This window comes from Camellia sinensis, chromosome 3 (genome assembly GCF_055761805.1).
Source record: "Camellia sinensis isolate YWXY chromosome 3, ASM5576180v1, whole genome shotgun sequence".
NCBI classification, from domain to species: Eukaryota; Viridiplantae; Streptophyta; class Magnoliopsida; order Ericales; family Theaceae; genus Camellia; species Camellia sinensis.
This window is the reverse complement of record NC_138963.1, coordinates 223876533-223888971: the sequence shown is the minus strand read 5'-3', so window position 1 is coordinate 223888971 and position 12439 is coordinate 223876533. Positions and strand designations below refer to the sequence as shown.

General features: G+C 37.9%; 1 protein-coding gene and 1 long non-coding RNA gene across 5 annotated transcripts; both read left to right on the top strand.

Annotated features, from left to right (window-relative positions):
• The first annotated feature begins 816 nt into the window (after positions 1-816).
• Positions 817-11945, top strand: LOC114283063 (serine/threonine-protein kinase/endoribonuclease IRE1a). Of its 4 annotated transcripts, XM_028225891.2 has the most exons (7): positions 817-1144; positions 1401-1500; positions 7751-7985; positions 8280-9904; positions 10451-10623; positions 10924-11170; positions 11376-11945. In XM_028225891.2, exons 4-7 carry the CDS (start codon positions 8289-8291, stop codon positions 11824-11826), a joined length of 2487 nt encoding a protein of 828 aa, XP_028081692.2. In that variant the 5' UTR covers positions 817-1144; positions 1401-1500; positions 7751-7985; positions 8280-8288; the 3' UTR covers positions 11827-11945. The 4 variants fall into 4 exon arrangements, with proteins under 4 accessions (XP_028081692.2, XP_028081689.2, XP_028081691.2 ...); XM_028225888.2 differs by lacking the exon at positions 1401-1500; XM_028225890.2 differs by lacking the exons at positions 1401-1500; positions 7751-7985.
• LOC145823129 (uncharacterized) lies at positions 3745-4445 on the top strand. The gene is made up of 2 exons (XR_014365326.1): positions 3745-3891; positions 4146-4445. It is a non-coding gene; the product is annotated as an uncharacterized LOC145823129 (long non-coding RNA).
• Positions 11946-12439: the final 494 nt, after the last annotated feature.

Sequence of the window (12439 nt, the reverse complement as noted above, 5' to 3'; positions counted from 1 at the left end):
TAGGCAAACGAGTCAGGGTTTCCTAAATTCCCCCATAAAAAATATTTAGATGGCGACTCTGTATCTGGCAAACCAGTCCATGTTTTGCACTTCTTTCTAAAAATCTATTTTCTCAAAACGATTTGCCGGATTTGGACTCTTTGGTTCAGATTTAGAACTATGACAATTTGAGTCCTGAACTGTAGTGAGCCCAAAGCGAACGAAACAGGATTCATTCCTCCCGGGACGTTTGAGGACGTCTACAGCTGCTCACCCCAGTTCCGTAAGAATTGAGATCCTCCCCTTGCACTCCCTCCTTGTACTCATTCCTTGTAGGGCCTTCGGGCCCACTTTTAGGCTCAATTTTGATAATCCGAACCGTTTATATTTTAAGATTTATTAAGTATATCGTACCTGTAAAAAATTAAGTTGATCGGATATCAGAAAGTATGTGTTCGGAAAACTGTTTATTGAATTTTTAAAAAAAATAGTTTTTAATTCGATTTTTCCGAACACATGCTTTCTGATGTCCGATCAACTTGATTTTTTACAAATATGATATACTAAATAAATGTTAAAATATGACAATTTAAATTATTAAAATTAAACTTAAAAATGGATTCGAAGACCATACAAGATACGAGTGCAAGGAGGGAGTGTAACAGGAGAATCTTGACTCATTCCGTGACATCAAAAGGGAGATTGGCCAACCCAACCAGGAGAAACCAGGGACGTGGCTACAATAACGTGGCAAACGTTGGTTGGTTCCCTTAGATTGGTGGGTTCCGCGCAGAATTGCCAATTCGGGTAACTAAGATACAATGGTAGATGTAAAGCAGTCAATATTGGTTGTCTGACTATAATGATATTATATGACAGGTATACAGGTGGAAATTGAAATATGTTTCTCTCTCTCTCTCTCCTGTAGAACTCGAAAACCTTCCTCTCCCTCGATCATATTCCAGTGACAATACAATAGTTTCACATGATCAATTGACAATTTTCTTTCTGCAATGAAACGAGTTTTGATGATTTGTATCGTATGCTTCTTCTTCTCGGCCATCTCCGGCGGCCTCTCCACCTCCATCTCCGATCTAAATCGCGAAGAAGAAGGGGTCGACATGTTAAAACCCGCACCAACCACCTCTCTATTGCCAGTCACACCGTGAGTCTTTCTCATTTCTATTTATTTATTTTTTGCCTGAGATTTATTGTTTTGTAGAGCTGCATGCATCATCGCTTATGGCTTTGACCGTACGGCCTCCATTTCACTCTCCCTAAAATATGGGTAAAACTCAATTTGATATAAGTTTGAGTCAAGGAGTGGATAGGGTTTTGAGTTATTTTTACCCAAATTTAAATTTGATATAGATTTGAGTAAGGGTTGGAGATGCCCTCATAATAATTCTCTGATATTACAGTTGCACAATCGTTGTTGAGGAGAGGATTAGGCAAGCAGGGTACAAAATAAGAAAATTGAATATCCTAATGAGCTGGAATTAGATTACCTTTTCATAGCTGGTAATGTTCACTTGTCTATTTTTCAAAGGGAAAGTTGAACCTCATGCCATATGCTTGTGCTATTTCCATCTTGATGGGAATCATCTTCAGGCATTATATAACAAATTAACATTGATTAAGTGGAGTTGGTTACTGTGTGGGTGATTTTCTGACCACACTGCCAACTTAGTACTCAACTGGAGAACACCGACAGAATAGATTAAGCCCGAACGACTTGCAATAGAAAGAAGAGATTCCGGCGGTAGCTCGTCCACCCGGGGGCACTTTGACGATCAAGTCAATAAAATATCTCTCAAAGATAACCAATAGTGCTTAACTCACTAGACAGAGCATAAAAGACATACCTTAGATCCATGGGGGTGCCTCTCTTTTATAGCCAACATAAACCTAGTCCTAATAGAAGCCTAACTTTTATGGACTCAGGATTACTGCTAATCTTGGACTCCCAGTAAGATTAGGATAAACTCTCTAAGAGTCTTATCTTAATACGAACTGAAATCTTCTCTCATTCTAGGCTCTTGCCCCTCTTCCGCTTATTTCGGATTCTGATATCTTCAGAGGTAACCTCGGCCTATCCGAGATGACCTCGGCATAACAACCAGGACACGTGGCACCTCGGCTAACACGTCGGCGTCACCTTGGCCACGTGTTGGTACTCAGAAAATATATCCCCACAACCTATGTTACACGGACTCGGGTGTGGATATCGGGTGCGGGTACGTATCTAGGGGTCGGGTACTTCAAAATTAAAAATTGAGGATACGTGGATATGGATCCAAACGAGGATACGGGTACGGGGATACGTTAAATATTTAATTTTTAAAATATATTTATTATATAAAGATAAGTTAAATAGTTATTTTTTAAATATATTTATTATTTTTATCTTATGTATTACTTTTATTGATAATTTTTTTGATTTATCTATATAATTTTTTTTTATACTTTTAATTGACATATATATTATAAATAACAAAAATATAATAAATAAAGAATAAATATTTTTATTTTAATATATATTAATTATTTAATTTATTTTTTAAATAATGTGTTTTTATTAATTTATTTTATTTTATTTTATATTATATATGTATTTTTTTTATTAATATTTATAAATATATAAAATACAAAATATGTGTTATAATATAAGTATTATATGTTATATATTATATATTATATATATTATATGTATTATATATTATATATATTATATATATTATATCTTACATGTTCAAAGACAGAGGCGAAGAGGCGAAAAGGCGAGAGAGAGAGAGGGAGAGTGAAGGCGAAAAGGCGAGAGACGCGATCTGGTCGAAGAGGCGATCGAGTGAGAGACGCGCTGGATGGAGGTCATCGACTAGTTCGAAGGTCATCGAAGTCGACTGGTGCGACTGGTTCAAAGGTCATCGAAGTCGATTTTGTTTCTAAGTCATTGAAGTCGACTGGTTCGAAGTCGCCGATCAGGATCCTCTCGCCGACCAGGTTTCTCTCTTCTCCTTTACTCTTCGTCTTCTCTTCCATGCCATATCCACTTCTTCCATGCCGTATCCCGTACGTATCCCGTACCCGTACCCGTGTCGTGTCGTATCGACACGGGTACTTCGCCAAAACTGACGAGTCCGTGTAACGTAGCCCACAACTGTCCCTTAGGTTCTATTACCTCGGCATTCTGAGGTGATGGAACCTACACTATTCGTTCATTTGTGCCCCTCTGTCCGAGATCAAACTCGCCGACCTCAAAGTTCCCTGGACTTTATTGTCCACTTCTGTCAAGTATCAAGTTTCATGCTTTCCAAGCTGCTCGAGATCACACCTCCTAGCCGAGGTTCTTGTTCCATTAATTCGTAAACCCCAAGAGCTTTGCAACTGCTCCAGTCACATTTTTCGGTGGGTTCCGGACTTTCAGTCATCTATTTGACTCCGGCGATCTTCATATCGGCGTTTATTTCTCTTGGTAGGTTCATAAACTCTTTTATTAAGCTCAATCTTTCATAACTCTTCTGAATCCGTTTACTTGTCCTCTGTTGTCTTCTATTTTCGTCTGTTTTCAAGTTTTGAATTATTTGAATGCCTGGCACTGTTCTTGCTATATCCGTTTTTTGTTGCTAGCATCGTATCTAGGTCATTACTTTCTTGTTCTTCACATACTTACTTAGTGCCTGTGCACTTGGCTTTATTCTTGAACTTTGTCATCTTCTTGACTCTGATTTTTCTATTCAATCCTCTGGCTTTTTCTCTTTTTAGCTCTTTTGCTTAAATCCGTCATTGTTCCAAGCTTTCAAGCTCTGCAACTGTTTTCGTTCCTCTCCTCCGGTGAAGCTTACGTCATTCTGTCATTTTCGCATCCGTCGTTAGACTTCGGCAATTCTCATTCCGGCTTCCCTCTTTCTGGTACGCCACTGTTCCTCCTGGTTTTATTTCTTGTTGCTTTCCAAGAAGCTCTGCTTCATTGTTAATCACCATTGTTGTTTTACCCATTGTTTCCAAATCATCTTCTTGAATACACACTGTTCACACATCTGTTGATTTCTGCCACTGTGTTTGACACACCTGTGCAATCTTTTTGTCTTGATTTCCTGATAGCTTCATCACCATTTTTTATTACGAATTACATTTTTGTTTCTGTTTTCTGTGTCTTTTTCCAGATTCTTGCTTTCAATCCTTGCCTTCAAACTCCAAGGTGCCAATCACCGAGAAGAGCTTTGATCAAACTCTTTCGGGAGATCGATGCTGAGCTCAAGGCCGAGAAGGCTGCTGAGAAGTCTTCCCAACTGTCTTCTATATCCTGCCATTGATGCCGAGTAGTTTTGTTTCCTTCTTTTACTCCTTGTACCTTGTACTTTGTCCTTCTTTGTATGCTTTTAATCCGGCCGACGTGCCATTTTTGTAGTCTGAATAATTTATTTTTCAATATTCAAGCCGAAGTGCCTTCTTTCTTCGTTAAATGCATTTCTCTAATTTCTTTTTTGAATGAATGTCTTCTTTTTTCTGCTCTTGTATGATTCTACACTTAGAATAATTTGCATGTCTGCAAAGTGCACCTTGACTGTGCAATCTCTTCGGGTAAAATACCTCTGTCACAACTTCTAATCTTGCTCATCTCAGCCTTGTCCTAACACTTGAAAATATTGTAACAAATATTTTTACAAGTGTTGCTTAGGATTTGTCACTTTCTCAATGTCTTCTATCAAGACTTCAGTTTTCCATATTTCAAGTTTTGACAACCTGGTAGTCTCGGCAAGTACGCAGATATTGCTTGAGCTTGACTTTAACTTGTAAATTTTTCTCAAAAATTTCAACAAGTGTTTTAACCATCATCCTTTATCATAACCTCGGCTTAACTTCAGCTTGTAAATTTTTATCAAAATTTCAACAAGTGTTAAACCATCTTCCTTTCGATACGACCTCGGTTTAACTATAACTTGTAAATTCACACAGAATTTCAACAAGTGTTTAAACCAATCTTCTTCTGATATGACCTCGGTTTAACTTCAACTTGTAAATTCACACAGAATTTCAACAAGTGTTAAATATCACATCGGTTTAATTTCAATTTGTAAATTCACATAGAATTTCAACAAGTGTTAAACATCATCTCGGTTTAACTTCAACTTGTAAATTCACACAGAATTTCAACAAGTGTTAAACATCATCTCGGTTTAACTTCAACTTGTAAATTCACACAGAATTTCAACAAGTGTTAAATATCACATCGGTTTAACTTCAACTTGTAAATTCACACAGAATTTCAACGTGTTAAATATCATCTCGGTTTAACTTCAACTTGTAAATTCACACAGAATTTCAACAAGTGTTAAATATCACATCGGTTTAACTTCAACTTGTAAATTCACACAGAATTTCAACAAGTGTTAAATATCACATCGGTTTAACTTCAATTTATAAATTCGCACAGAAGTTTAACAAGTGTTAAATATGACCTCGGTTTAACTTCAACTTGTAAATCCACACAGAATTTCAACAAGTGTTAAACATCATCTTGGTTTAACTTCAACTTGTAAATTCACACAGAATTTCAACAAGTGTTAAATATCATCTCGGTTTAACTTCAACTTGTAAATTCACACAGAATTTCAACAAGCGTTAAACGTCATATCGGTTTAACCAACTTGTAAATTGCTACAAATTTCAACAAGTAGTAAACATCATATCGGTTTAACCAACTTGTAAATTGCTACAAATTTCAACAAGTGGTAAACATCACTTGTAAATTGCTGCAAATTTTAACAAGTGGTAAACATGTTCTTCTTCTCTCTGCCCCCTGCATGGCTTCCACATACTGCTTTGCGAACCTTATAAAATGTCTTCAACTTGGCTAACTGTAGTCCAACCTTGTGTGTTTTCTTTTTTTATCTTTTGGGATCTGAGATCTACTCACTGAGCTCTTCTCTTCTCAGATTTAAGTGCCGAGATCTTGTCTGCTAGAATCTTAGATTTGCTCACTCAGGTTCAGCTCTTCTCTTCTCGGACCTGCTCATCTAGGCCGAGATCATGTCTTCTAAGATCCGGGATCTGCTCATTTAGGATGAGTTCTTTTATACTTGAATGTTATCTCCTTGGGAGCGTTCATGCCCCCTGTCTTTGCATCCCTTCTGGAAGGGTCTTCGTTCCTTCACAGGTATCTATCCTTCCATACCTGGAGGTTATCTTCGTTGTAGTATCCGCTTCGATCTGTTGTCTTTGGTACGTTACCTTTCTGGCCGGCGTCTTTCACTCCGTGACTCTGGTCATGAGTTTCTGTGTTGCGGTCGTCCCCTTCAACGTCGAGGTTGATAGGTCTCCCACTCCCAGCAGGTGCGTTGTCTCCAATCTGATCCTTCTATCCGTCATTGGCCATCTATTCTTCTTTCTTTCATTGGCCATCTATTCTTCTTTATTTCCCACATACGGCGCCAAATTGTGTGGGTGATTTTATGACCACAGTGCCAACTTAGTACTCAACTGGAGAACACCAGCAGAATAGATTAAGCCCGAACGACCTGCAACAGAAAAAAGAGATTCCAGCGGTGGCTCGTCCACCCAGGGGCACTCCGACGATTAAGTCAGTAAAATATCTCTCAAAGATAACCAATAGTGCTTAACTCACTAGACAGAGTATAAAAGACATACCTTAGACCCATGGGGGTGCCTCTGTTTTATAGCCAACATAAACCTAGTCCCAATAGAAGTCTAACTTCTATGGACTCAGGATTACTGCTAATCTTGGACTCCCAGTAAGATTAGGATAAACTCTCTAAGCGTCTTATCTTAATACAAACTGAAGTCTTCTCTCATTCTAGGACTCTTGCCCCTCATCCGCTTATCTCGGATTCTGATATCTTCGGAGGTGACCTCGGCCTATCCGAGATGACCTCGGCATAACAACCAGGACACGTGGCACCTCGGCTGACACATCGGCGTCACCTTGGCCACGTGTTGGTACTCAGAAAATATATCTCCACAGTTACTAAAGTTATGTAGCAGCTACTCGAGTGACCATAGTGAAAGTGGAAGTGATTTTGCTTGCTTTGCTAATGTCATCGGGAAGTGTGATATTTGATTCGGTTATTCAACCTGCAAACCATAAGCTCAGGTGGAATAATTAAATTGTATATCATATTTATGCGAGTTAATTATACAATGTCAGCAGAAAAGACACCTGCAAACCATAAGCTCAGGTGGAATAATTAAATTGTATATCATGTTTATGCAAGTTAATTGTACAATGTCAGCAGAAAAGACAATTTAAATTCTTTTGGTTTAATTCTAGTGATAGTTATTGAATGGATTTTTTTTTTTATAGTCATTTTTCAGGAAAAAAATGTTAAAATTGGTAGAGTGATAGTGAATGATATATATTTGGTTTTGCTAAGGTGACCAAGAAGTACAAATACGGAATGATGGTTGAAGGAATTACATTTTTACAATGTGAGATAACTACCCTAACCTTGTTAAACTATCTCCTTAGGAATAAAAGCTCAAACTCTCGAGGCAACCATCTCGATTTGAGAATAGATAGTATCTTTTTTATGACTAGTTGGTCTCAGTAAAATAGATAAAAATAAATAATAAAAAATTAAAATTTCCAGTTTTTCTGCCTCACACAGGCATTGTGCATGTCATGTAACTTGTACAGATGCATGAGTTTCATTTTTGTTTCGTATTTGAATGGCTTTGCCAAAGATGGATGATTTTAATCTCATTATCTGTCATATTAATTCATCTGTTATGCTTTTCATCTTCGATTCAGTAAACATAATACTGCTCTAGTGGCTGCTCTAGATGGAACAATTTATTTAGTGGAGACCAATTCAAGAAAAATCCTGTGGTCATTCACATCAGGCCCATCAATTTATTCTTCATATCAGGCTCTTCCTCCTACCCATGACAGTGATAATCGTAATGACTCTGAACTCCAAGACTTTTTTATAGATTGTGGAGATGATTGGGAACTCTATGTGCATGGTCCTGGCTATAAAAAATCGGTATGTGAGAATGTGTTTAGTTTAGTTGTAGCTATTCTGATGTCCTTGTTGGAACCTGGGCATTTCCTCGTCTTCAAACTTTTAAAGATTTGTCTATAAAATCTGTTCTCACTGTTCATATAATCTGAATTTTTACGAGAATAATGTGGATATACGCTGATGTGATGTTCTCATTGATAAGGACGAGTCCTTCCTAGAGACTTGCTTATGTGCATATACTGTTGTTGCAGAAAGTGTGCCCATTTACACCACGATAACATTCCTTAATGTGCCATTATTCTTATTGTGCTCCAGAAACTCCCGATGAGTGCTGAAGAATTTATCAAACGCACACCAATAATATCAGCTGATGGGGGAGTCTTGTTAGGATCAAAAAATACCACAGCGTTCCTTGTTGATGCTAAATCTGGAGCAGTTATTTATGCTTTCGGGTCGGCTGATCATTCTGCAATAGGGGCTCAGAGTGCTGAAGAAAATGCAATCCTACCAAGAAAAGATGTAGAAGGATGGGTAGAGTCCGAAGTTGAACAGCCCCTTTATGTTATTAGGACAGACTATGTATTGAAGTATTTTTCTCGAAAGACTGGCAAAGAATTATGGTACCTAAGGTTTGCGGAAATTGAAACTTCCTCTCAATGTCAAGAGGCTGGTAATTATTTTGGTGAAGGTTCCCGAAATCCTGAAGATGATTTTGGTCCAGAGTTGAAGGGTGATGACGAGTTGCCATTAACATGTCAGAGAAGGGCTGTTGTCTACAGAATTCGTGATCATAGCTTGTTAGAGCAGCTCTTAGGGTCTGATAGACTACCAAACACTCATCTTGGAGGTAGGCTTCCTCCTTTACCTGCTCCTGATCTTAATCCTCTTTTAAAACCTCTTGTTAGGTTATCAGAGGTGCATCAGAATAAGGCAGGCAAAGTTGTGCTTGCTTTGCCCCCTCCAGAGACTGAAGACTTTGGCATCTTGAGTTTGCATAGGGGAGGTTCTGGTAAAATGTATACTGGTGTAGCTCCTGAAATTGTGCATCAGAATAAGGCAGGTCAAGTGGTGCTTGCTTTGCCCCCTCCAAAGACTGAAGACTTTGGGATCTTGAGTTTGCATAGGGGAGGTGCCTGTAAAATGTATACTAGTGTAGCTCCTGAAATTTTGGCAGCGTCTCATATGTGGTATTTTGTTGTTTTTGTTGTCCTCCTGTCTTTTATAGTTGCTTTCCTTTTCTATGTTAGTCCTTTAGCAGTTGTGGAAAAGGTTAAGTTGAATAAATGGTCTGAGGAGGGCAAAGTTCAAGCTATGATGTCTAAAAAGAAGAAAGCTCGGAAATCGGGAATCCATAAGAATAGTGCTGGAATTGAGCCAAGTTGGGAAGATGTTTCACATGAGACTATGGTTGGAGACACAAATGGACTTCTAGAGAATCCACATGTTGAGAGAACTGTAAGGAAATCTCAGCTGACTTTTTTCAATCCTGTTGATGGTAGCATAGATGGACGTAAGATTGGTAAATTGTTCGTCACTAATAAAGAAATTGCTAAGGGAAGCAATGGAACCATTGTACTTGAGGGAATATATGATGGTCGTCCAGTAGCTGTTAAACGCCTTGTGCGGACACATCATGATGTTGCCTTGAAAGAGATTCAAAATCTTATTGTATCAGATTTTCATCCAAATATAGTTCGATGGTATGGAGTGGAGTTTGATCAAGATTTTGTTTATCTCTCTCTGGAGCGTTGTACCTGTAACTTGGGTGAATTGATATTTTCATACTCCTGTACTTTGCAAAATCAAATAAAGAACAAGGACCAAGACCCAAACTTCTTTGATGAATGCACTATCCGATTACATTCGACAGTAGAAAATAAGGATTTTGAATTGTGGAAAGCAAATGGGCATCCATCATCTCAGTTGTTAAAACTTATGAGGTTAGTTCAAGTCTTTTTGCTCCCTTATTTAAATTGCTTCATATTTCTCCAGTTCTTATTTTGTTATTCATAGATGGCTTTCTTATTTGTACATATGATAATGGCACTAAACATGTTGTCTGACATTGCTGGATATGTGGAGTCACTTCCTCGCCGATTTGTCAATTAACTACCAAGTAACTTAACTTGAGGCAAATATCTAGTCCGGATAAGCGACTTTATACCTGAGTTTTAGTTTGGATGTAACTGATTAGCCAAGTCAAAGTGATACCTGATCCCATTGAGTTGAAATGGAACATGTGAGCATTAAAATCTTATTTAACACTTGATACAGAATTTTTACATTTAAACCAGTGGATGAGTTTTTCAGTCCGATTCTCCAGTCTGTATCCAAACCACCCTCCATGCTTATACTGTTCTACATATACCAATGCTGCTTCTGCAACATGGTTCTATAATTATTGCCCATGAAGTCAATGAAAATTTAAATGAATTTCCTCCTATAATGGTGAAAACTGATCTTTTTCTCAATCTTGATTTGTGCAGGGATATAGTTTCTGGGCTTGCCCATTTGCATGAACTTGGAATTATTCATAGGGATTTAAAGCCTCAAAATGTACTGATCATCAAGGGCAGATCTATATGTGCCAAGCTTTCAGATATGGGCATTAGCAAGCGCCTTCCTGGGAACATGTCATCTTTAACTCAAAGTGCTACTGGTCAGTGTCTTCCATAATTTGGTGTTAATGTTCCTTATGGGCATGGAGATTTGGAATCAATCTTGCATAACAATCCTCCAAATTCATCTTTTTGTCATTTTTACTTTTATGGATCCTGCAGAGACATTCCAATTTTTTTTTTTTTACCAAAAAAGGAAATATCAATAAAATAAGATAGGAATTGGAGTAGCTTCTTTTTTGACCTACTCTATGGGCATTGTGTGTCCTATTACTCTCTGCATATATAAATTGGAATTGTATATTTGATTTCTTATTTCTCTGTTTTGCTACTTAGTGTAGGTTGTGGGAGTTCAGGTTGGCAAGCGCCTGAGCAACTTCGTCATGAACGTCAGACACGAGCAGTAGATTTATTTGGTTTAGGCTGTGTGCTCTTTTTCTGCCTTACTGGGGGTCAACATCCATTTGGTGACAGTTTTGAACGTGATTTAAATATTGTGAACAACCAGAAAGACCTCTTCTTGATAGATAATATTCCAGAAGCTATGGATCTTATCAGTCACCTCTTAGATCCAGACCCAAATTTGAGGTATGCCATTAGCTCATGTAATTTTCCACATCCCACACAAACAGGCCCATGCACCCTCATGAATGCATTAAGCATTGTTGTTTCAATTGATTTCATATATACTCTGCTTAAGAGGCCATTTTTTTTAATTAAAAATAAATAAATTACAAGCATAGTGTTTCATTTTCTTCCGTATGTGATGAATATCAATGTATATGCTGTCTAGGCCAAAAGCTGTGGGTGTATTGCATCATCCTTTGTTTTGGAATGCTGAGATGCGACTCTCATTTCTTCGAGATGCTAGTGATCGGGTAGAATTGGAAGATAGGGAGAGTGAATCTGAACTCTTAAATGCATTGGAAAGCATTGCACCTGTGGCTTTGGGTGGTAAATGGGACGAAAAGATGGAAAGTGCATTCATCAGTGATATTGGCCGCTACAGACGTTATAAGTTTGACAGTGTTCGTGACTTGTTGCGGGTCATCCGCAACAAATTAAATCACTATAGGGAACTTCCTCAAGAAATTCAGAGAATTTTAGGGCAGGTTCCTGAAGGATTTGACAGCTATTTCTCAAGCCGATTTCCACAACTTCTAATTGAAGTTTATAAAGTCATTCACAGTTATTGTGGGGAGGAAGAATTCTTGCACAAGTATTTTAGAAGCAATCAAACTTGACTTCTCTGTTGTTCTTTCGTAGTTAACAAGATACTAGCTTCTGTAAATATTAAATTTTACCAAGTTGTGAGTGATAAACATGTAAATTTGTTGAGTAACGGTCACACGTATTATTGTTAGCCCTTTTGTCTCTTGTTCCTATTGTGGTCATCATCTTTTTGGAGATTTTACCACTATCATTGGGCCTCCTCTCTTAAGTACATCTGATTCAGTTCCATTAGGGTTTCGAATTACGGTGAAAAAGTGACAGCACCATTTTGCTGAAAAAGTGAGAACAGATATATGTAATGAGGGAAGAAACTTGGAAGAAATAAGTTGGCCCAGTTTTAAACACTCAAAACATAATGCCAGGAGTTGCAACCGTGGCTTGATCGTAGACTGATTGTAGACTGCTTAACAGAGTATTCTTGTACCTGAGCAACAGGCATGCTATGGTTTGGTAAGTTTTCCAGAAATTTTACTCTGAATTTTGCATTTTGTTTAGATTAGCTACCTCTATTATGCGTTTTTATTTTAATTTTTTCTGCTGTAGACTGGTTCTTTAGTTCTGCTGCAGATTCAACCACTTCGATTGTGTTTTTGCAGATATAATTGGGAGAGGTTTGGTTCAATA